At 39.6% G+C, this 24,073-nt stretch overlaps 2 protein-coding genes across 2 annotated transcripts; both read right to left on the bottom strand.

The window, feature by feature from the left end:
• Positions 1–2,359: 2,359 nt before the first annotated feature.
• On the bottom strand, positions 2,360–4,111 carry LOC129280441 (uncharacterized). The gene has a single exon (XM_054916466.2). It carries the CDS (start codon positions 4,109–4,111, stop codon positions 2,360–2,362), a length of 1,752 nt encoding a protein of 583 aa, XP_054772441.1.
• A 1,261-nt stretch (positions 4,112–5,372) lies between these two features.
• On the bottom strand, positions 5,373–6,173 carry LOC129280439 (uncharacterized). The gene has a single exon (XM_054916465.1). The coding sequence runs from the start codon at positions 6,171–6,173 to the stop codon at positions 5,373–5,375; it is 801 nt and encodes a 266-aa protein (XP_054772440.1).
• Positions 6,174–24,073: the final 17,900 nt, after the last annotated feature.

Below are 24,073 nucleotides of genomic sequence, written 5' to 3'. Positions count from 1 at the left end.
TGCGATATTCTGGTTGTTGCTAGCAGTACATAAGCTTCATTACGTAATGATTTGTAATTGTAAGGAGACAGAGAACAGAACAAAAAATGATTAGGCAAAGGTCAATGAAGTTTGCCCATGGTTAGTCGTCATGTTCTTACATGCTCACGTATCGACCAATAATATTCATGGACAAAATATGGTAGGCAGGGAATGATCGGTGGTGCATGGCAATCACGCCTACGTGAAACCTGTGGATATAATAATTCAAATTGATTGCATGCATTGAGGTTTAAACCTTTTATGAAATAAAAATATGCTAATCGTATCTTTCCTGACAGACAGTTTAAAAGTCCAAGAAGGAATTTCGTCATCCAATTTGGGACAAAGCTTAATTGGATATAGAGATAAAGCGATTGGTACACAAAAAGGTGGGCCGTACATGTACGGATGAATTCTCATAGATCAGGAAGTAAAATATAGGTAACAACTCCATTATTAGTACCTCATACAATTCTTGTTACACTTGTTCAATTTCTATTTTCCCATATTCTTTAATTGTACTAAATCGTTAATCAAGCAGATTCTGTTTAATTTTGCTAATCCTCTAGTTAAAAATTAAGAAGCATTTCCAACAATTGCCTAATAAAATGTTAAAGAAAACACTAAAAGTTCAGAAAAATATTGAAAAAGGTTTCCTTCACTACACATTCTTTCACATGTTTAACTTTGGATATTGTGATATTTTCAAAAACTTAAGCGCTCAAAATTGATCCTACATGTACATGAACCAAAAAGCATCCTTTTGCTAATAACCTTGAGATTTTGGTAAACTGTATTCATTTTTTCAAGATAAAGGTCTTATAAAAACAAAACCAACACCGTAGTCAACCAACATAAATTGAACATATATTCATTCAATATGAAATATTAAATGTTCTTAAATGTCCGGCTTCAAATGCAGTGCATCACTGGCTCGAAAGTGTCCATCTTGGATATTAAATTTATCTCAATCACTTGAATCGATATTCGATATGTCCATTAACAAAATTGTCCAACTTACTTGTCTCGTCTTCGTACGCGAATGTATTCATCTAGTCTTAAAACGCGACTATGTTCATGTTGTATTAGAAGGCAACTGTGTTCATCTTATATTAGCACGCGACTATGTTTATCTCAACGCGACACATCCTCTGTTCCCTTTGCTTTTGGAACTCACAACGCGATAGGGTCTCACAAGTGGGTTGAACGCTACAACTCATTTTATCACAAATATTTGTTGTAAAACTAAACATAATCAAAATGGCTTTCCAGAAAAAAAGGTATTTTTTGGTATGTATTCTATCACAAATTTGAACAATAATTGGTAACTTCCTAGCACTGAAATATGAAGATGCGTTTTGTTTTGTTTACCCAAAGAATTTCACCCATCTGCTTCTAAAATTAAACACAACTTTGCGAATGGCCTAACAAGAACACTATTCCTCGTTTTGATCTCTGCGCTACGGACAAGACCTTCTCTGTCGGGCATGGTTTTGAGCACTCTACCCAACAGCCACAGATTACGCGGTAGATTCTGGTCCACAACTAGCACAAGGTCACCAACTTTCACATTGCGATGCGTTGACACACATTTTTCCCTCTCCTGCAGTTGTGGCAAATACTCCTTCAGCCAGCCTCGCCAAAAAGGTCTGCCATGTATTGTACAAGACGCCACCTTCTTTTCGCATACACGTCAGTTTTATCAGTCAATGCTGGAGGTAGTTGAGGTTTTCTATTGAGCAGAAGCAAGTGATTTGGCGTCAAGGCTTCTACATCATTCGCGTCATCAGAAAGTCTGGTAATAGGCCTGTTGTTGATGATGCTTTCGACTTCACAGAGTAGCGTACTCAAACTTTCATTTGATAGTGTTGCTGCTTCATCAAGGCAAAGATCAATTTCCTCACTGTGCCAATCTGTCTCTCCCAGATTCCACCAAATTGTGACGCTCCAGGTGGATTGAATGACCACTTAATGTTTCTCTGGAGTAGTTCTTCATCTAGCTTGGCTTGATTCCACCCTTCTACCTCTCGTCTTAGTTCCCTTTCAGCACCACCAAGATTGGTTCCATTATCTGATCTTATCTCTCTCACATTGTCTCTTCGAGCTATAAAGCGTCGTATAGCATCGATACAGGAATCAGTGTCCAAAGATGAAGCCATTTCAATATGAACGGCTCGAATGGCTAGGCATGTGAAAATCACTCCGTAACGCTTGACCATACTCATTCCTCTTTTCAATAGGCCCAAAGAAGTCCATGCCTACTTTAGAAAATGGTTGGTCATCAGGCGTCACTCTTTCCTTGGGCAGATCAGCCATTTTCTGCTGTAGAATCTTTGCTCTATGCCGACACACATTTCCTTATCATCCTTCTGATTTTAGCTCCTGCACCAGGCAACCAGTACTTCTCACGAAGTGTCGACAGAATGTAGTTTCTTCCACTGTGTCCACATTTCTCATGTATCTCTTTAAATATCAATAGAGACACAGGGCTTTCCTTGGGAAGCACGATAGGATGCTTTGCTTCCAATGGTAACGCAGACCTGCTCAACCTTCCTCCAACCCGGATCAGGCATCCTACCATTTTTGGATCTAGCTTGTAGATGCTGCTAGATTTCTTTACACTATCTTGAGCAGTTAGTAGATCCATTTCTTCCTCAAAGAAACGTGACTGTTCATACTGCAGGATTTTCTGTTCTGCATAGTTCATCTCGTCTAAAGTTATCCTACTGGATTCACTTACCTCGTCAGGTTTGGGAAGCTTTCTCTTAGCTTTAATCCACTTCAGAAACCTGGTCACCCAACAGACTGCCCTCTTTAGACTGTGCCATGATGAGTAGTGGGCAATCATTCTATCCATGAGTCTTTCTTCATCTACTGCTGTGCCGAAGGTACTGGCATCTTTGACTAATTTGACCTCTGGATCATTGTCTAACAGATTTCCCGCTTCTATTGGACTTGTGGGCCAGTTCTCCTTCCCTTGCACTAAGAAATCAGGACCATGTACCCATCTCTCACTAGCTAGAAGATCCTTTGCTGAGAGTCCCCTTGACACATCATCGGCTGGATTGGATGTGGAGTCCACAAAGTGCCATTGCTCTGGATTAGAGTAGCTCCTAATTGCTGCTACTCTATTGGCAACAAAGGTCCTGAATCGTTTCTCTTTGTTTCCGATGTACCCTAAGACAATGGTACTGTCCGTCCAGAAGTGAGAACTATCCACTGGTACATTAAGTTCTCGTTTTAGAAAGGCATCTAGCTTCACACTTATTGCTGCAGCAGACAGCTCCAGACGCGGGATTGTTGAGTTCTTGGTTGGAGCAAGATGAGATTTCGCCATCAAGAGCTCACTGTGCATCTGATGATCTCCAGTCCTAGATACCAGATAAGATGCTGCCCCACATGCTCCTTCAGATGCATCAGAGAAATGATGCAAATCATACTTGACTGGCTCCGCAAATCCATGGGGTCTAATGCACCTGTTAACTGTGAACTGTTCTATGTCTGGTAATTCATTAAGCCAGATTAGCCACTTCTCTTTATCGACTACAGGAATTGGATCATCCCAGGCTAACTCTTTCCGACAAAGGTGTTGCAGAATTAGTTTTCCTCTTACTACAAATGGACTTGCAAATCCCATCGGAACGTAAGTTGACGAGACGACACTTAGTAATCCTCGTCTTGTGAAGGGCTTGCCATTCGGTAAGATCTTGTACCCAAAACAATCTGTTTCGACATTCCAGGTTATACCTAGAGCACGATCAACTGGGAGAGCATCGTAATTCAAGTCTACTCCAGACAACTCCTTAGCCCTCTCATCTACTGGTATAGACCCAACAACAGCTGGGCTATTACTCATCCACTTAGTGAGATTGAATCCCCCTCTGCTAAGTAGTTCTCGAAGTTCAACTGCTAACTTAATAGCTCTCTCCTCAGTCTCTGTCGATACAAGGCAATCGTCGACGTAAAAATGTTGAAGAACAGTCTCTATCGTCTCAGGCCCAAAGTCTTGTTGATTGCCAATCGCCGTCTGACGAAGGGCAAAACTGCAGGCACTAGCACTCCACGTCCCTCCAAACAGATGTACACACATGCGGTATACATGTGGCTCTATCGACATATCTCCTGACGGCCACCACAGGAATCGTAGAACGTCTCTCTCAGAAGGGGGAACTCGAACCTAATGAAACATTGCTTCAATGTCAGCTGTTAAGGCAATTGGATCCTTTCTAAACCTTAACAGTACCCTGTCAACTTGTTTATCAGATCCGGGCCTTGGTGCACAGCGTCATTCAGTGATACCTGGTTTGACTTCGCAGCACAATCATAGACAATCCGTACCTTTCGGCTTCTTGGGGTTGACCACAGGATGGTGAGGAAGGTACCATACATTCTGCTTTTCCTCAGTCTGAGCTCTTACAGTGGTATCCACCTTCTCAGCATACCCCTTCTCAAGAAGGCTGGACATTCCGTCCTTATACTTGCTGAGTAGGTAATCATCTCTCTTAAGTTTCTTTCTCAGTGACTCAAGGCGACGTTCTGCCAAGAAAAGGTTCTCAGGCAACTGCAAATTCTCATCTCGGAAGGGAATAGGCAATTGGTAATGACCCATGTCCATTAATATCCCTTCCTTCCAGAGCTCGAGTACCATCTGATCGTTCACAGACATGCCTCTGCTATCATCGTGGAGATTCTCCATTCTCTCAAGTTTCCAAAAACTCTTGACTTGATCTTCTAGTTCCAGTCCAAATTGATCAGAGACATAGTTTGAAGATACATGGATTCTTGCATTACTTGGAGCTCCTCTCTCTCTGAGCGGTCCATTTAGAGTACATCCCAAAACGGTTCGAACTGCGTAAACCTCACCAGGCTTACCTGCTCTGACTTCAAGCGGCATCAACGCCTGAGGTACATCTTGCCCAATTATCATTGTGACCTGGCTTTTACTTATGTCGGGAAAGGCAAGATCCTTTAAGTGCGAACTATTGGATATGTCGGCTTCTGTCGCCATATTAGAGATGCTAATGTTCAAGTCAGGACGAGTAAATACCCTCACGTCTGACTCTGTGTCCGAAGCCTATCCCATGACTTTCAGATTCACTGCATCACATCTCATCTGGCTGTTTCTGTTCTTTAGGGTAGATACAGATAGAATCTTACTTCTGCCTTTAGCTTGAAGCACCTCTTGTAACTCCTTCAGACAAAATGAAGTGGTCGAGCCAGAGTACAGGAGTGCAAAAGTCTCTACAATTACGTCTCCATCTGTAGCTCGTACCTTGACAGGCACAATAGGAAGAGCCACTCGAAACCCTCCGGCCCCTATGACTTCACTGCTTGTATGTGATGACAAAGATTCACCAGGCACACAGTCTTCTGTTTGAGTTGCTATCTTTCTCTGTCTTCTTGGAAGAATTCTTGCCTTCTCTAGACCTTCCTTCACTAGCTACGAGCTGCCTCCCAGTATGAAGGAACTTGGTGTGCTTCATCTTACAGCCCTTGACAGAACAGGTACGGTTCAATGAGCACTTAAATGACATGTGCCCCGGTTGAATACAGTTGAAACACAACTTCTGGTCTCGAGCATATTGAAATCGTTGTTCAGGATTCATAGTCTTAAGCTGTGGGCAGCTGAACAATCCATGATTATCACCACAGATCATACACTTTGATGAGCTGAGAGAAGTTGAGAAGTTGGACTTTGGAGCTTGCTGGTGATGAAAAGATGAAGAAGTCTTTTCTTTGGCTTTGAAGTTACGACCTTGTGATCCTTGAAGCAATGTTCCATAGACAGGATCACTCATGTCATCAGCAGCATTCTTAACATAAGCAACAACATCATAAATGTTTGATGGTCTCCCCAAATCTCTGATACGTTTCACTTCTCTTACCCACCTAGTCCTCAATGCATAGCGTAGCCTCTCGATTACCTTCTGCAGCTCTCTCTGAGAACTCATCTCTTGAAGAATACCTAGCACTCTTAGTGTCTCTGTGCACGACTGCAATTCATCAGCGTACTCTCTTAACTGCTTACAGTTACTTGTAATTATTGGGCCTTCTGTCACTCGCCTCAGCCAGGCTTCTCCTATCTTAAAACTATCTCCAAACCTCTCGTCCAGAAGTTCTCTAGCCCGGACATAACCTTGGTCTGGTACCATCATCATACAGCACTGTATAACCTTCCTTGCTGCGCCCTCGCAACAACTGTACAGCCTCATTAGCTGACAGCTGCTCGACAACAAGGTATCGCCTATCATACAGTCGAATGACTGTACAAATTTATAATACTTCAGCGGATCACCATCAATTCAGCATTGGGTGAGTTGATAGATGCTAGAAGCTGTTGCTGGCTTGCTTGACCCATCTGCAAATGTCTTAATATCTCCATGTCAAGCTGACTCTTTGATGGAAATGTCTCCTTGTGTGTAGAAGCTGTCATCCCAACAGGATCATCCATCATCTTAGGAGACTGTTCAAGCTTATAAGGCAACGTGCTTTCATCTCCGCCAACATCCTTAGCGACATCACTCTTAGCCTGGGTGGCTTTACATTTGTCCGATTCAGCAGACTGAGTCTTGAAGGCTATCACATGACTGCTAATCTTAGAGCCATTCTCGGACCAAAACACCTCTTTTTATTCTGTCATTGCTGCTCTAATTGCGCATTGAATTTCATGATTCTGGTATCATAGTAAAGAAGAAGAATCATTCTTTCAGGTCAAGTGTTTGAATTTATTCAAAGATTTGTAATATAGGTTAAAATTGTGATCTAAAATATGCTACAAAATAATTATTTTCACCTGACAAAAGCTGCTATTTTCACACTTTATTTTTGTTTGAGCCCAAATGATTTTTATATCATGATAAAGCTGAATATGTATGCTTTAAAATGGTATAGGTTTCAAAATAAGAATTAGTTTAATCGGGTCAAGATCACACTTTTAATTGTCCAAGTACATAAAGCAGCTTGAAAACAAGAATACTGCACTCTGATTGGTCAAAGGGACCACACACTGGCAAATTCCAACGGTTCCACTGCCTGGGCTCATGGGAAGGTCACACTTCCCATGTGGTAATCTCATCAAATACCCCGCGCCTGTTGTTCTGTGAACCTTATCCAGCCAATCAGAACTCTGGATTTCATGCAAGTACAAAATTTCAGAAATCTCGTCTTGTACCTTGGTGGGAAAAGTGTGATCTTGACCCGATTAAAAGGTGCCGCATATCAAGAGTGGCATTGTGAGAAAGCACAAAAGTTCAGCTTCATGGTGATATATATATCATTGAGGCTCAAAATAAAAAGTTTTGCACAATTTGCAAAAGAAAGCAGAGGAAGAAAATTCAGTTTTGAGGCACATTTTCAGGCCAGAAATTCACTTATTTCTCAAACTATTGTATACAAAATAAATGACCAATGTGAAAGAATAACATTTACTCTATCTGATGGTGCAATGATATTTCATTTAACTAGAGGTTACAACAGGTAAATTATTAGAGAAAAAAAATCTCACGAATCACGAGATTTTGCAAGGAGGAGGATTCAGCCACGAGATGATTTGGATGAATCTGGCCTTTTTGCTCATTAGCATAGGGACCTGCGGTCTGACTGTTCAAAATCAGGTTAATTTTTGTTATATTTCTAACAGAAAATTGTTAGATTCGAACTACTACATGTATACCAACTGTACGCCCGAAGGAGGGTTATCATCTCGTATTGTTGTGTAAATGATACATAACAATTCATTTTAGGAGTGTAGTAATCCATGTTAGATAATCTTTTTCACGGTGACAGCCCGCTAGACCGAGGGTCCGCGAGACCGAGGGTCCGCTAGACCGAGGGTCCGCGAGACCGAGGGTCCGCTAGACCGAGGGTCCGCGAGACCGAGGGCCCGCAAGACCGAAGGTCCGCGAGACCGATTTTTTTCCCTTCATCGGTTGCCGCGGTCGAGTGGTTTAGGGCACCTCGTTGCAGAGGCGTAACAGTACCTGTTATCAGAGGGGGGGGGGGGGGGGGGGGGGGGGGCAGCGCCAATATTTCCCAGTAACTCCGTCTAAAATTAGTGGCATAACTAGAATTTAAGTTTAGGTGGCAGTAGTGAGCACTGGAAGCGCTTTCACTTAATAATGAGCGCACGAAAGGTGATCCATATTTTAAGAGGAGTTTTCCCCCTCCCGCGCGAAGCACGGAAGCTCCGAAATTTTCTTCGAATTGTTCCTTGTCCGCTCCGGCCTGCTCTTCTCACGTTCTCTGCCTGTTAACGGAGAGAGGGGGATTTTAATTGCGGAAGCTCCGACGTTTCTTTGAATCGTTCCTTGTCTGCATCCACTCTTCCAGTGGCGTTACAGGCGGGTGGCAGGGGGGGGGGGGGAAGGGGAAAAGAAAGGGGAAAAGGAAAGGAGAAAAGAAAACTAAAAAAACATAAAAAGAGAAAACGGAAAGAACTTGGGAAAAGGAAGGAAAGAAGGACATGTAAGAAAAAATAAATTTCCCCGATATACAAATACATTAGCATGATTAGTAAGACAGGGAAATAATAAAATTAAAGATGACAAAAAGTCAAAGAAAAGCGGGAAATGAAGATAGAATGGAATGAGGCAAAATTTAAATTGGAAAATAAAGAGAAGGGACAACATATTACTACCGGGCTGCTGAGGATTGAAGATAACGAGCGGGAAGAAAGATGGATGGTATATAACATAATTTCGTATGAAAGTCTATCATAAACTTGCTAAATCTCCAAAGCTACCGGGGGCTCTGTCCAAGAGTCAAGATCCCGTGCAGTGGGGGCTCTTCATCTGTAACATTTAAAGGGCTCTATATACAGTGCGTATCAAAAAAGTTTACACTTTGAAAAAGCCCTGGGAATTAAAAAATATACAACATGTGGGTAATTTTTTCATATATAATTATGGGTTTGGGTCTCATCTATCCAATGAAAGTAAAAGTTTTGACAGAATGTTACACTTGAGTGAGCACTGTCCACTTTTGTAAAGCTTGCAGAAATCTGTTTGCGCAGAAATGCTTGTTTTCACGCTGTGTCAAGGGGAAAGGGCGAAATCAAACTTACCCTGCGAAGCATTTCTCATAAATTTTCCTAGCACTTTTAGCCAATTTAAATAAAACGGATACATTCAAGCATTTTGAAACAATTTTGCCGCCCAAATTTGAAATTTCAACACTTAGTGAGCACAACCTTTACCCTTTTTGTGCCAGCTAGATCTGAGGATATAACTAAATCTGTACAAAATTTTATATCAGACATCTCCAAAATTTTTTGCTAAGTTTTTATCATTTAAAGTTGGTTTACATTTCATTTTTCATTTAATACTTGTTTCTCAACACTTTTCCCAAGCTTGGCAATGATTAACAAAATGAAAATTAACCCTAAGCCATTTCATGTAAATCACAGCTCAGTGTAAAGCAAATATCGTAACGATGGACTCGGTGTGTGGGGGAGTGGGGTGGTCCGCAATGCACTCTTCGAAGTGTTTTGGGCAAGTAAACTAGTTAAAAAAGGTAAAAGATATCTCCAAATCAATTTTACTAGCTAATTTCACCGTGTTCTTCATGATTAAGGTCTACTTTTACTCGCGTAACTTTTTCAAAGTTCTGCGCAAATCATTTTTCACCAACTTTTCAAAAGTAAGTGGTGCTCACTCAAGCGGAAATATTATTCGACAGTTATATCGTCATTTGCTTAAATGGATCTGTACCAATGCTAAAATGTGGAAAAATCGTCAGGATATTACAAATGTATAATTTTACAGGATTTTTTCTAAGTGTAAACTTTTTTTTGATACGCACTGTATAACGGGCCCTTATATGGACCCTTTTTGCATTAAGCTTTGCGTTGAAGCACTGGCGTACTGGGGGGGTAGTTCCACAGCCAAGGGGAAATAAAAGAAAATGAAGGAAGCAGCGAAATGAGATGAATGAAAAAAATACATGACATGATATTTGCTATGATGTAAAAATCTATCACATAATTAGAATTTAATTTCAAAAGGCAATTTTTCTTTCTGGCTCGCTTCACTCGCTGGCGACTTTTTACAAATTTTCCAACATTTGTTATGGTGTGCCCCCTCAAAATATTTGGATGATTACGCAAACAACAGCAAAATCAGAAGGAAAGAAAGAAAAGCAAACGAAAAGTGTATAATATTTTTCTGAATATCACGTCAAAATCTATCTTCATGTTAGATTCTCATGAACAGGTATTTTTGTTTATCTCGCTCGCTTCGCTCACTCGGGAGTTATTAAGCTACTTCTTGCCACAAGGGCTATACTTGGCCCCCTAGAGCATATAAAGCTACGCCTCGATGCGCACAATCATAACAAATGTTCTGTTCACCGTGGCGTACAAAAAATATTATTTTATTTTATTTTTAACATTGTGCCAAAGTCTATCACAAAATTGTTTTTTTGCATTAAAAATGTCAAAATTTTTGCTCGCTCGCACACACACACACACACACATATAATATATATATATATATAATTATAATGATAATAGTAGATTTCTTATAAACGCATAACACCTACAGGTCTCTATGCGTGATGACTGAATGAATGAACAAAATGATCAATTATATTTATCAATTGATTACACCCTCGTAGCAACCCCCCTCCCCCCAAAAAGAGGGGGAACGTGAGCGTTATATATATATATATATATATATATATATTTATATATTTGCCCGATATACTCCATATATCGCCCCCTCAAATCTTTGCTTCATGATGCCATTGCCAGTTTCATGATATATGACCGGGAATTTTTTGGCTCTTCCCCAGTTTCCCCCATCTTATTCCTAAATAATTTCGCTTCTTTTTTCTTCATGATTTTTGTCTATGTCTTTTCTCGCTGCTCTAGGTGAACTCGGTGCTTCTATTTATTTATTTTCCTTCCCTTTTACGGTCATTTTTCTACCATTTTTTCTTCATCTGGATTTCAGAGACATACCTTTAACATACATGACTGTTTATAAAACTTTGTCTGGTTTTAGAAAAGTATTCATCCATTTATTTAGAGTGTCGGTATTAAACAATTATTTAATAAACTAACGTGATGAATGAAACAAAGGATACAAAATGAAACAAGGCAAAGCAAAAATGCCGAATAATGTTAAGGACTTAAATGAGAGTAATAATAATGATGATAAAAACAACAATGATAATGTAACTACTACTACTACTACCATAGGCGGATCCAGGGGGCCCGAGCCCTCCCCCCCCCCTTATTGGCGGAGCAAGAAAAAAAAGGAAAGAAAGAATAAAAAGGGGAAATAAAGAGGACAAAGAAAGAAGAAGAGGAAGACGAATGAATAAAATAAGATAAGGGGAAGACTTGGAAAATAAGAATCTTTTGGGTCACTATATTAAATTTTCGCTCGCGCTTCGCGCTCGCATTAGGTGATTTTCATATCTTGTTCAATATGGAGTTTTAATATCAAGTTTGGAAGTCAATGTACAAAACATATTTCACCTCGGAAATCGAACTTTCATTATTTTGTGTAATTTACAAATTGTTTTTAAGAAGTGCTCTGTAAAAATGTCATTTTTATGGTCTTAACTGCTGAATATTACATTTTTCGCTCGTGCTACGCGCTCGCAAATTTTGATTTATCAGGTACCTATTATTTTCGTGTATTCCATAAAGTTTTCAAAGTATCACTTTTCAGTTCTGATTGTCAAAACGTATCAGCTAGCGCTGCATTCTCGCATCATGATTGGCGAGTTATGTATATCTCAATATTGGTTATACAACAAACTGCTTAAAATCCCTTTTCAGGACAGTTTATAAAAAAATCTCGATTTCCACTCGCATTAATGATTAAAATATGTTAACTTGATGCATCCAATTTATAATTACAAAAGTGCTTGAGATGCCTCATTAGGCATTAATGAATAAGATATTAATTTAATAATTAAAGTGGCCCTTTTGTTTTATATCGCACTTAGGAAGAGGAATAGCAAGATAGTCATTTTCATATACATGTCTAAGGATGTCCCGGTCCTACATTAAAATTTAAATAGTAATTAAAAAATATCAGCTCTTTATCCACCTCAAAATTTTCCTACAAAGTGCTTGAAATAATACAGTTGAAATTTACTCTTTTTCAGATCGGAATATCAAATGTCAAATAGTTTAAGCTCGCGCGCTTCGCGCTCGCTTTGATTTTCATGATAAAAGATTTATTTAGAATGCCTAGATTCTAGGACTATACAGTGCGTCCCAGAAAAAACAAAACCGAGATTTATCGATGATTTATCATAACTTAATCACAAATACAATAGACAAATGACCTACCATTGTAAAGCTTAGAATCCCTTAGAATCCCTTCTTTCATCTGAAATTATTCATTCACGCATGAGTGAGCAAAAGCAATTTGAAGAGGGGATACCAAAAATTCAGTTGGCGGTGCCTATCTGAATTTGAAAAAGAAAATCACATGCATTAAAAGTTCAATATCTGCTATTTTATTTGATACCTCAATTAAAGAAAATGGTCAAGAAATAAAGTTCTGGTTATTTGAAAAAAGGGCTGATTTTCAATAATTTCATGAAATGAAGAGGTTTTACAGGCTAGCGTCCAGACTCACTCGACACTCCGTTTTGTTGACGATCAGCCGTGCATTAAGTCTTTTGTTACCGTGCGATAGCTTTTGTGGGAAACAGGTGAAAACACGTTTATTTATTGAAATTATGGAAATACAAGCATTGTTTTTTTTTTTTTTTTTTTTTTTTTTTTATTTCTTGACAATTTTCTGTGATTAAGGTATCAAATCAAAAAGCCAATATTGAACTTTTAGTCATGTGACTTTCTGTTTAATATTCAGATACCCCCCGCCAAATTATTTTTGACATCCTTTCTTTTTTTTTATGATTAAGTTATGATAAATCATCGCTAAATCTCGGTTTCGTTTTTTGTGGGACGCGCTGTATAAGTATGAAATACGTGCGCGCACGTTTATTTAGATAGTCAACTTGTTCACTATTGAAATCATTATCCAGTATGAGATCACAATATAAAAAGTTTTCTGCTCGCACTTTTTGCTCGCATTATTAATGTAAGGAATTCAAGATCCCCACTTATCCTTTTCATGATTTACAAAACTTGAATAGAGTGTCTCGTTCGGGGGGCTAAATCTCGAAATTTTCCGCTCGCATCAGTTTAGTTATTGTTTAGTTATATACCTACTCTGTTTAAGTTACAAATAGTGCTTAGAATTTCCATTACTTACGTAAAAATGTAAAACAAAATCAGCTCTCGCTTCGCGCTCGAATTATTTGATTTTAAAAATATGTAATGTCTTCATGGCTAACTGCAAGCAGTCTTCAACAGTACCTTTTTCATCAGTCCATTTCTGCTCGCGCTTCACGTTCGTAGTAATTATCCATTTGCATACACATCTTTTTCAAAAAACATTGCCCAGAATTTTAGGAAAAAATACAGAAGATTTCAACAAAAAAATTAGCTCGCGCTTTGCGCTCGCATTATATAAATAAGGATTATCGTATTATATATTTATGTCTATTCATAAGACTAAAGCTAAAGAAGTGACTATTAGGTCTACCCCTTGACAGAAACCAAAAAATCTCGGCATAAATCATCTTCGTGCGGCCGATCGGGGAAAATATGGCTGAAAGCCCCCCCCCCCCCCTATTGGCGAAGGCTGGATCCGCCCCTGACTACTACTACAACAACTACTACTACGACTTCGACTTCTACTACTGCTGCAGCTGCTGATATCATGACAACAAAAATAGTAACAACAACAATAGAAAAATGGGTTTTAGGACAACTCCCCGAGAGGACTACTCCTCCGGAGGGCGACTCCCCCATGACAACTCCCCAATGAAAACTCCCCCGAATGACCATTCTCCCGAGGGCAGGCTTCCCGGAGGAATAACTGATTTAAACCGGCACTTCTATTTGAGTGACAAATTAATTTACGTTCTTTTCTTTAGAACTTTCACCTTCTTGTTCTTCTTATTATTCTGTTTAAATGAAAAAAAATGCTAAGATAATATTGCCCATAATGAAGGTTCAATGTTCCAGGTTTAAGTATTTCCATGATACTTCCAGTTTTATTGTTAAACATTAAATGCACAAGATCATGAAGCAGAATTACCATAAAAATAAACGTTAAATAAGTAGAGTCAACGATTAGGTAGTGTCAGTGAAATAAGGCATCGTAAGTTTATACTGTAAATAGCATAAACACCCCCACCCTGCACCCCCCAAAAAAGAGACGTTTCGTGCGCGCAGTACGTATTTCGCACGATTCGCGTGCTCACCACCGTCCCCTAAAATGAACTCCTAGCAACACCACTGATTCTAGACTAAGTTACCGGGAATTATTTTGCCCCCCCCCCCCCCCCCCCGATAACAGGCACCCGTTACGCCGCTGCAGTGCGCTGCAACGAGGCGCCTTAAACCACTCGACCGCGGCAACCGATGAAGGGAAAAATCGGTCTCGCGGGCCTTCGGTCTTGCGGGCCCTCGGTCTCGCGGACCCTCGGTCTAGCGGACCCTCTGGCTCGCGGACCCTCGGTCTAGCGGACTCTCGGTCTCGCGGACCTTCGGTCAAGTGGTCGGACCCCTTTTTCACGATGAGTTTTTGTAATGAAGAGAAAAAATAAAGTTCATTCTTAGCACGCGAGCCGCAGAATGATAAATTTTAGCGTGCGCAGACGGGGCTGATCCCTAGTGTGTCGGACGGGATTATCTAGTCCCATACTGGTCATGCTGGTTTCGTGTGGTATATTCCACGTATCTTTTCCCCTTGCGATGACCAATGTCCAGTTTTATAGTGCTTAATGTTGATACTTAATCTGTGAAATGAATAGTTTACCGATATCTAAAAATGCTATAATATACCTGACACATGAATGATTTCATTTTCGAGGATTATTATTTCTTTCGACCTGCATGAATCACAAAAAGTCAATCTTATAGGTAAAGAATGTGTACATTGACTGTATATACTGTAGTTAAAAATGAAAGAATTGTCAAGGCTTGGGAAATATCGTGTTAAGTTTGCCCAATGTCATGAGTATCTCACTGTATGTTAAACAGATCCCAGAATGACTGTAAACTTTGTAAATTCCACGGCTGCCTCCACGAACTGGGACATGAAGACGACATGGCGGCTCCTGATTTGTTAAAATCTAAATGATGGCAATATTTACAACAATTTTGAATCATACAACTGCGATAAACCAGGCTCTCGTGATTCGGCGGATAGTCCCTATAACCATTGCAAGAAAGCAAAACATGATTTCGTAATGACCTGGGCTGATTGGCACTTTGCGAGAAATGTCTCGTTTTTAGACTTTCGGCCATGCAATCTAAAGCACTAAAAAATATCTTTCTAACAGTAGTTTATTAATTTTAAGAATTAAAAAAATGTAGCTTCTGTGTTGAAAACGAAGGGAATATTGGAAAAACCTTTCGGCTCTTAATCCAGCTCCTCTTCCTCCTCCTCCTTTTGTATATACCATCCCTTTATCTTTCTTATTTCTAATAGTAATTCCTGTTTTTATCGTGTAAATATTAAGTTTTACCTTTCATCACAATGGGGATCCTACTATAAGCTTTCCAGCTGTCCGAGATTACTGATTTTAATGCAACCCCAGGTAACAAGCCAACGTTGGCTCCACGTTGGAAACTTGAAAGTCGTTGGATGTTGGAAAAACTTGATGGATTAACGTTGAATCGACGTTGGAAACTAGTTTGATGGAAAGATGATGGACAATCAACAATGATACGACGTTGCAACGTTGGAAACTTGTTAGTTGGAGAGTTGTTGGACAGTCGACAATGTCACAACGTTGAAAACACGTTTGATTGGATAGTTGTTGAACAGCCAGCAATGGCACAACGTTGGCAACGTTGGAAACTAGTTCGCTGGAAAGTTGTTGGACAATGGCACAACGTTGACAAAGTTGGAAACTAGTTTGTTGGAGATTTGTTGGACAGTCGACAATGGCACAACGTTGGAAACTAGTAAGTTGGAGAGTTGTTGGACAGTCGACAATGTCACAACGTTGGAGACACGTTTGATTAGATAGTTGTTGACAGCCAGCAAAGGCACAACGTTGACAACGTTGGAAACTAGTTTGCTGGAAAGTTGTTGAACAATCAACAATGACACGACGTTGGCAACGTTGGAAACTTGTTAGTTGGAGAGTTGTTGGATAGTCGACGATGGCACAACGTTGGAAACTGGTAGATTGGAGATTAGTTAGATAGTATACAATGACACAACGTTGATAAAGCTGGAAACTAGTTAGATGGAAAGTTGTTGAACAACTGACACTGGCACAACGTTGGAAACTGGTAGATTGGAGATCAGTAGGATAGTCGACGATGACACAACGTTGGCAACGTTGGAAAGTTGTTGAACAAAAGACAATGGCACAACATTGGAAACTAGTGTGTTGGAGATTTGTTGGACAGCCAACAACGTCACAACGTTGGAAACGCGTGTTTGATTGGATAGGTGTTGAACAGCCAACAAAGGCACAGCGTTGACTACGTCGGAAACTACTAGTAGTTCGATGGAGAGTTGCTGAACAACCGACAAAGGAACAACGTTGGAAACTATTTTCTTGGAGATTTGTTGGACAGTCGACAGTGGCACAACGTTGGCAAAGTTGGAAACTAGTTTGATGGAGAGTTGTTGAACAACGGACAATGGCACAACGTGGAGCGTTATTGGAATAGTTTATTGGAGAGTTGTTGACACAATGTTGGAAACTATAGTTTGTTGGATATTTGTTTGACAGTCAACATAATATCCCGGCATAATATATACCCAGTGTTGCACTGGCGTAAATCCGTGTTGATGAGTGGGGGGGATGACTGAAATATTTTGGAATTTTTTTGCAATCATGTTTTTAGATATGCAAGGAATTGTCATTGATATGTCCACAGTGGCGTACCGTGGGTCACGGCATTGGGGAGGGGGGCACCAGTAAAATATTTGAATCACTAAGTGAGTGCGCGAAGCGTGCTAAGTTGCCAGTTATACTGACCTAATAGAGACATTTTAAGGACAATGTCATTAAACGGATATGTATCTCACTGATCAAATAATGCGAGCGCGAAGCGCGAGCTGAAATTTTTTATATTCACACCTAAAAAGGGACAATATAATCAAATTTGTGTAATCATGATAGGTACCTGTCTCGCTAAACAACGCGCGCGCGAAGCGCGAGCTGAAAACTTAGATAATTCAGACCTGAAGTGGGGCATTCTAAGGTTTCTTTGTAGGAATTAACTAGGACCATACGTATTTCATTAACCAAATGATGCGAGCGCAAAGCGCGAGCTGAAAATTTTTGATATTCAGATCAGAAGGGACATTTTAAGGACTGATTTTAGGAATTCATGAAGAGCAGACATATCTCACCAATCCACAAGTGCGAACGTAATCATGGACAGGAAATGTTTCATATATAAGAAGACCTTAACATGGGGCAATCACTTTTGAGTCATGAAAAAGAAGCATATGTCACTACATAAAACAATGATAACTCAAGTGCTAGGAAATATATTTGGTTTATATTGACTTGAAAACAGGATGTTTTAGTACAACAGGATTATATATCTCGTTAAACAGACAATGCGAGCACCAGGAACAATAAAAAAAGACGTAGGCCCTGGGCAAATTATGTTTCATAAAGTTGTAATGTAACATTACATAATTATAATATAATATAACATTATAATGAATATTTTCTTCTTTCCCACTACGTTTCTCTTCCTTTCTCCCTTTTTTCTCCTTTCCCCCTTTCCCCGTTTTTTTTGTCAGCCGATGGGGGGAATGTGCCCCCCATGCACCCCGTAGTTACGCCACTGTATGTCCATATGGCAAATACTCCTCCAATATTATTGTCTTTTTTTACCCCATGATGGTTTAATGGTTTTATTAAAGATTACATTCAACAATTTTTGACATTCCATCTTTAATCCCTTCCCAAAGACCCCAACATTGATGAATTAGAAGAAACAGGGGTTTCTCTTCAATGTTATAATAAGGACATAAGTATTTCGTTTGGAAATGGTGAAATGGCTCTTTATTTGCATTTATGATTCAATAATATTGTTTTATTTGTTAAGCGGTATTTTAGGAAGAATTTTCACCAATAAAACAATTATCTCTTGTGATTTTTTTTTCATTTCTTTCGTAAAAAGTGGGGGGGGGGGGATGTTTGTACAGGCCATCCCCCCCTCTTCGAAAAGTGGGGGGATATATCCCCCCCCCCGGGATTTACGCCAGAGCAGTGTTGAGAACGTTAGAAACTGGTTCATTGAAGAATTGATAATGATATACAGACGACTACTCGCATAATTTCCAATGGGGCCAAGGGGTGGGGGGGGGGGGTCGATCAAGTAAGTTTGCTTGTCTATCCATGTCACCCTAGGTATCCCCCAGCAATAAGGGGAAAAGAAATCGAGAGAGAAGGAAAATAATGGGAAGGGAAAGAGGAACTAAAACTAAGTCTAAGGGGAAAACAAAAATAAAGATGAGGTAGAATAGAGAGGCTGCATGCACCGGGGGATGCAAATGTGTCGATTAATATAGAAAATAAAGGAGAAAAACAAGAAAAAAATGTAGTTCAAGACCAGAATTTCCAGAAACGCCCTCGTCCTTTGCAGCTGGCTAGGCCTTTCACAGTAAGTACGAGATATGTCATAGGCCTATAACGTCACATAACTAGAAGAAATTGAAGAAGGAAATACAAGCATCAAATGTGCCTATTTAAAAATACCATACTATTCTGATGCGCAAAATTAGTCGCGACGTCGGACTCCTTCTGTCATGTCTAGTCTGTGTAGTCTGCTTCCTTCAATTTTGAACTTGAAGAATCTGGCAGAATTTGGACTGGATATTACAATTAAATTCCAGAATATCTAGTGATCTGGAACAGTACTTATAAGCTGCATATTTAGGACCTACAATCTACAGTGAAATTTTCTTTGCACTTGCAGATAATCGGTAACTGCAACCATTGATCCCCTCCGAAAGATCCCGGACTCCTGAGTCAGCTTCTGTGCGCGTACAGTCCGACGCTATTATATTCGTGTAAGTAGTAGTAAAGTAGTACTTAACACCAGTCACTGCACAGTATAACATATGGCAGTGTATCCTATTAGTATTACCGGACACCTTTATTTCAGTGCTTTAAAAATGACAACTAGAGGAAATACAATCAAGAAATATTTGCACTTGCTATTCCAAAAATTATGAATATGATAAAATTATTTTATATTTACCAACCGTTTTCTTTGCATCGCAATTGTCGCATACCCCTCCACGAAAAACAGTTATTTTCGCGCGCGACAAATTTCATCATGATTCCGGACGCGCGCCGGACGGGTAAAGATATTCTTCATTATAATGATGTAAGAAAGAATTTGTGTGAATTTTTCTTCATATATCATATCATACATAAATTATAAGCTTATGTTTTTTTTTTCACATCAAATCTGAGCAGATGTTGGTAATAAATTCGTGTTTGATAAATTTTATTTTGACTTCTTAGCTGCATGTTCCATGGCACTGTCCAATACTATGCTCGTTTGTATCGTAACGCTCATCAGGTTTGATGAGCTGTCGATAGACGGCTCTAGTCACGGTAAACCTCACGCACGGTATACCTCGAGTCTAGCCGTCGACGATTAACCACAAAACACCACACTTCATCATTCGATCAAAGGAGCGGACGAGACTGAAATTCGGCAAAATCAGGCCCATTTTTTCATCAGAAAATATATCAATTGTTAATGCAAAACTACCTTATATGATATTTTAATCATTTTCTGTCATTTTAGAGATAAATAAGGTAAAAGTTGGATTTTTTCGCCTTGTTTTAGCAATCTTGTTCTATGTATTGCTCTGTGAAATTGAATTGCGGAAGTCTTACGGTACGAAATTGTTTTCGTACGCAGTACTATGCGCGTCCGGAATCATGATAGTGTCCGGTAATACAATACGTAACTATACTAACTAACCTCGTAATTAGCTTGTGTGAGTGACTAATACTAACCTCGCAATACGTGTGAGTGGGAACGAGTATGCGATACCAAGGGCAAGGCAACAGTCATTGGGTGATTTCAATAATTTCAAGTACAGTGTTGAAATATGGTGTTGTTGTTGTGACAACACCATACTTGAATCAGGCTGGTGTTGAGATTGACCTCGGAAAATATGGTGTATTTCCGGCAGTTTGTGTTGAAGGCTGGTGTTGATTGTCATCTGCTGAACCCAACACTGCACTGTGGCTGCATGGTGTTGATGATCTACATGCAATTTCCCCATTCAGCAACACCGACCCCCAGGGATTGAGAGAATCGTGATTTAAAGTTCAGTGTTGGTGTTGATGAACTGTAGCTCACGAACAGGGGGTGAACACGACGAACCATTTCCGTAAAATTATCTTTTACATTTAAGATTAGAGCAAATCATTAGAGTTTTAATACATTTCAATGAAAAATAATATTACGCTTGGTGTTGGAGCTCAGTTCAGCAGCCCTTTCACACTCTCAACACCGTACACCGTACTTGAAATCACCCAATGACTTGCTACCTGGCATGCCTGCCTTATTTATTATACGCTGCCTTGAATTGACCTGGTCGGTCCTGCCTGGCCTAGCCTGGACCGAGTGTTTCCAACTGCAGTCAAACCTGTAGTTGCTATGTGAGGCATGCTACACTTGACGCTGATGAAATATAATTTAATAGTTATGGCACGAGCGAGACTAGGCCATGGCCATGCATATTGAGATATCAGTTGACTTCTATCTTAATCAAAAAGAGGCACTCTTTAGTTACAGTAGGCAGTAGCTACATTACTCTGAGTGAGGCCAATCTACGCGACCTCCTTTTTAGATTTTGTAAGTACTGAGCATAGAGATGTATGGTACTGAGAGACTGCAATTACACATGTGAGTTTTTGTGATGATTACTGACGTTGCAATTGGCATTGCATACCGAGTCATTAAACAATTGTAGACAGAAACAGAGATTGCAACTCGCAAGAAAATGTAATACATCTTAATTCTTATTACATATGCATATGTTTTTTGGTATTAGTCTTGTTTGAGAAAAAGAGGATGTCAAAAAAGTTTGAATGCTACAAAGGCCTCAATAAATATCACACGTAATTCTCTTGATTCCTCTTAAATATGTGAAGAGACTTGTAACAGAAAGAATGAAAAGAAATGAATAGCTGTAATAATAGTTGTAATGTTTTTTTTATAGAATCATGAACAGGTTACAGATGATGATGGCACAGTGTTGAAAACTGTTTGATGGAGATGGCGCATCGTTGGATTTGTTTAAAATTAGACCAACAAAGAATCAATGTTACAAGAACATTTAACCGATATTAGACAAACATTAAATCAACGTTTACGCCAACGTTGGACTAAGATTGGACTAAAGTTGAATCAACTTTCCATCAACATTGGACCAACATTATACCAACGTTGGATCAACGTCACCCAACGTTGGACCAACATTGGACCAACGCTGCCATACCTGCCTCATCTGGACAAAATGATTATGCACTCATGAATATTCATTGCATCAGTAAATGACAAAATTTTAAGGTAATATTGCTATAATAATGAGAGTATTTATGTTTATTCAATATTTCCACCATGAAAAGTTTCAGAAAAGTATGTGGCTCCTTTACCATATCATTTATAATCAAAACATATTATTCTAGGTGAAATTTTCAAGGTTAAGTGTGGAAAATGATATTAACTGTATTCTGCCAAGTATAGCAAAGTTGCTCTATAGATAGGAGTCAATGACAGGATACAGTGGATAGGTGTAGGATGATAGGAATAGGATATAGGATTAGGATGTAGGATTTTGAATAGGATAAGACATGATGATAAAGATTAGAGTGTAGAGTTGTAATGGTGGACTTCACCTTGAAACCAATTAATGTTTTGTTAATTACTGCCATACGTTGGAATAACGTTGGAGCAATGTTGGAGCAACGTTGTGACAACGTTGTAACAATGTTGGAGCAATGTTGCCAGACAACGTTGGAGCATTGTTGCTGGACAGCGTTGAACCAACGTTGTAAACATAGTTGGACTGACGATGTATGCACGTGCACGTCCATCGCTGCTTCAACGTTGCCAATCAACGTTGCAGCAACGCTGTTATTGATGACTCAGCCGACATTATACCAACGTTGGAGCATTGATGGTGGACAACGTTGAACTGACGTTGAAAATGTTGTTGGTCTGACGATGTATGGACGTGCACTTCTATCGATGATGCAACGTTGCTTACCAACGTTGTAGCAATGTTGTATTTGACTATTTAGCCAACATTGGATCAACGTTGCCAGACAACGTTGAAACATTGTTGCTGGACAACGTTGAACTGACGTTGGAAATGTTGTTGGTCTGACGATGTATGCGCGTGCACTTCTATCGATGATGCAACGTTTGCCTACCAACGTTGAGGCAACGTTGGGAAAAAATTCCCAACGTTGATCCAACGTTGGTCCAACGCTGTATTGTTACCTGGGACTGTATTTTGTTTGGTGACTGTATTCAATCTGGCTAAACACAATCAATTCATCAACCAATCAGTCAATTTTCTGCTGGTCCTATTAGCCCCCTTTCGCTGCTACTGAAACTGACTAGGTGGTAGAGGGAGGGAGGGGGGAATAATCATCTCACCGTGCTCGCTGCCGCCCCAGACAAGTGCCTGTTTGATATATTTTAATTGCAAGGGCTTCTCTTTTCCTCCTATATCTCCCTGTTTTCTCTTTCTTTGTTTTTGCTTTCGTGCCATTATATATCTCAAAGATAAGCTCTCATTATTTAAATTACCACTGTCTTGTATATTCCTTCCCTCCTGTTATGGTCAAGCTCTCCTCAAATAAAGCTTGCCCTATTAATATTTGCCCCTCTGTCATTCTACCGGCATGCAATCTCCTTTTGGCCCCTTAATTCTTTTTTTTCTCCCGGCCTTGACCCCTCCCCAATCTATTTCATCCAACCCTTTTTACTCCCCCAACTCACCATGATTATAATTTATAATCACAAGAGCCTGGTAATAGGCATATTGAAGGTCTATAAATATTGCTATTACTTTCATTTTAACAAATAATTTGAGTGCCCCCCCCCCCGACGGTCATGCATGCAGGTCGACTTCAAGATTAAATGCTCGTGTACTCACATCATTGGGCTTGTATGCAATTTTAAACCAAAATCAATGGCATCGTCGGGCATCAAAACAACTCCACACTCAGAATTTTTAGCAGCACGCGTTGACAACGCCCTCACTGGCCAAACTTGTATTTCGCTTCAAAATCATCGCTTATGACATCAGTCTCGACATTTCAAACCCGACATTTACCTTTGACTATTTGCTCGAAGGACAAAACCTAGGATACTCACCAAGTATCCTTGTATACCGCTGGAATATGAAGAGATCCTAACAGCATCTTCTTACAACATAACCATTTTTACCATTAACTAATGATGCAAAGCATTAACATTCTTACGCTTTGAGGTCATTGACCTCTAGAGGTAATCAGAGTCCAAAGCTGACTTATGTCTTAATTTATTTAAAATGAATCCTATGACAAAGGTGAAATTGTTATGCTGCAGCAGTAATTTGCAAAATGGATATGATCAGGTCAGTGTCTGTACTACTACCCATAACAAATCGTGTATATTTGTCAAGATGGCAGCCATTTGGATTTCTGACAATTGGACGTCTTTCCATGCAACCCTTCGATTTTGGGGGACTTTCAGTACTTCATTTTGAGAAATTCTTTACAATTTATTGCACTGAAACACATTCTTTTGCACTTTTTAAAAGGTCATTTAGGGGTTCAATCACCAAATGGATCATTTTCCAGGATTAATAAGACGATGAGCAACCTCTACACAGCTGCACACATGCATGAGCTCCAAAATTAATTTTCTCCCATCTAATATCATTCATTAATCAAGTTTGGAGCTCCCATTGTATAGGCCGTGTGCGTCACTACCAACCCAACAGGCAAG

Source organism: Lytechinus pictus, chromosome 17 (assembly GCF_037042905.1).
Source record: "Lytechinus pictus isolate F3 Inbred chromosome 17, Lp3.0, whole genome shotgun sequence".
NCBI classification, from domain to species: Eukaryota; Metazoa; Echinodermata; class Echinoidea; order Temnopleuroida; family Toxopneustidae; genus Lytechinus; species Lytechinus pictus.
The sequence above is the reverse complement of the archived record's forward strand: the minus strand, read 5'-3'. Positions and strand labels throughout refer to the sequence as shown.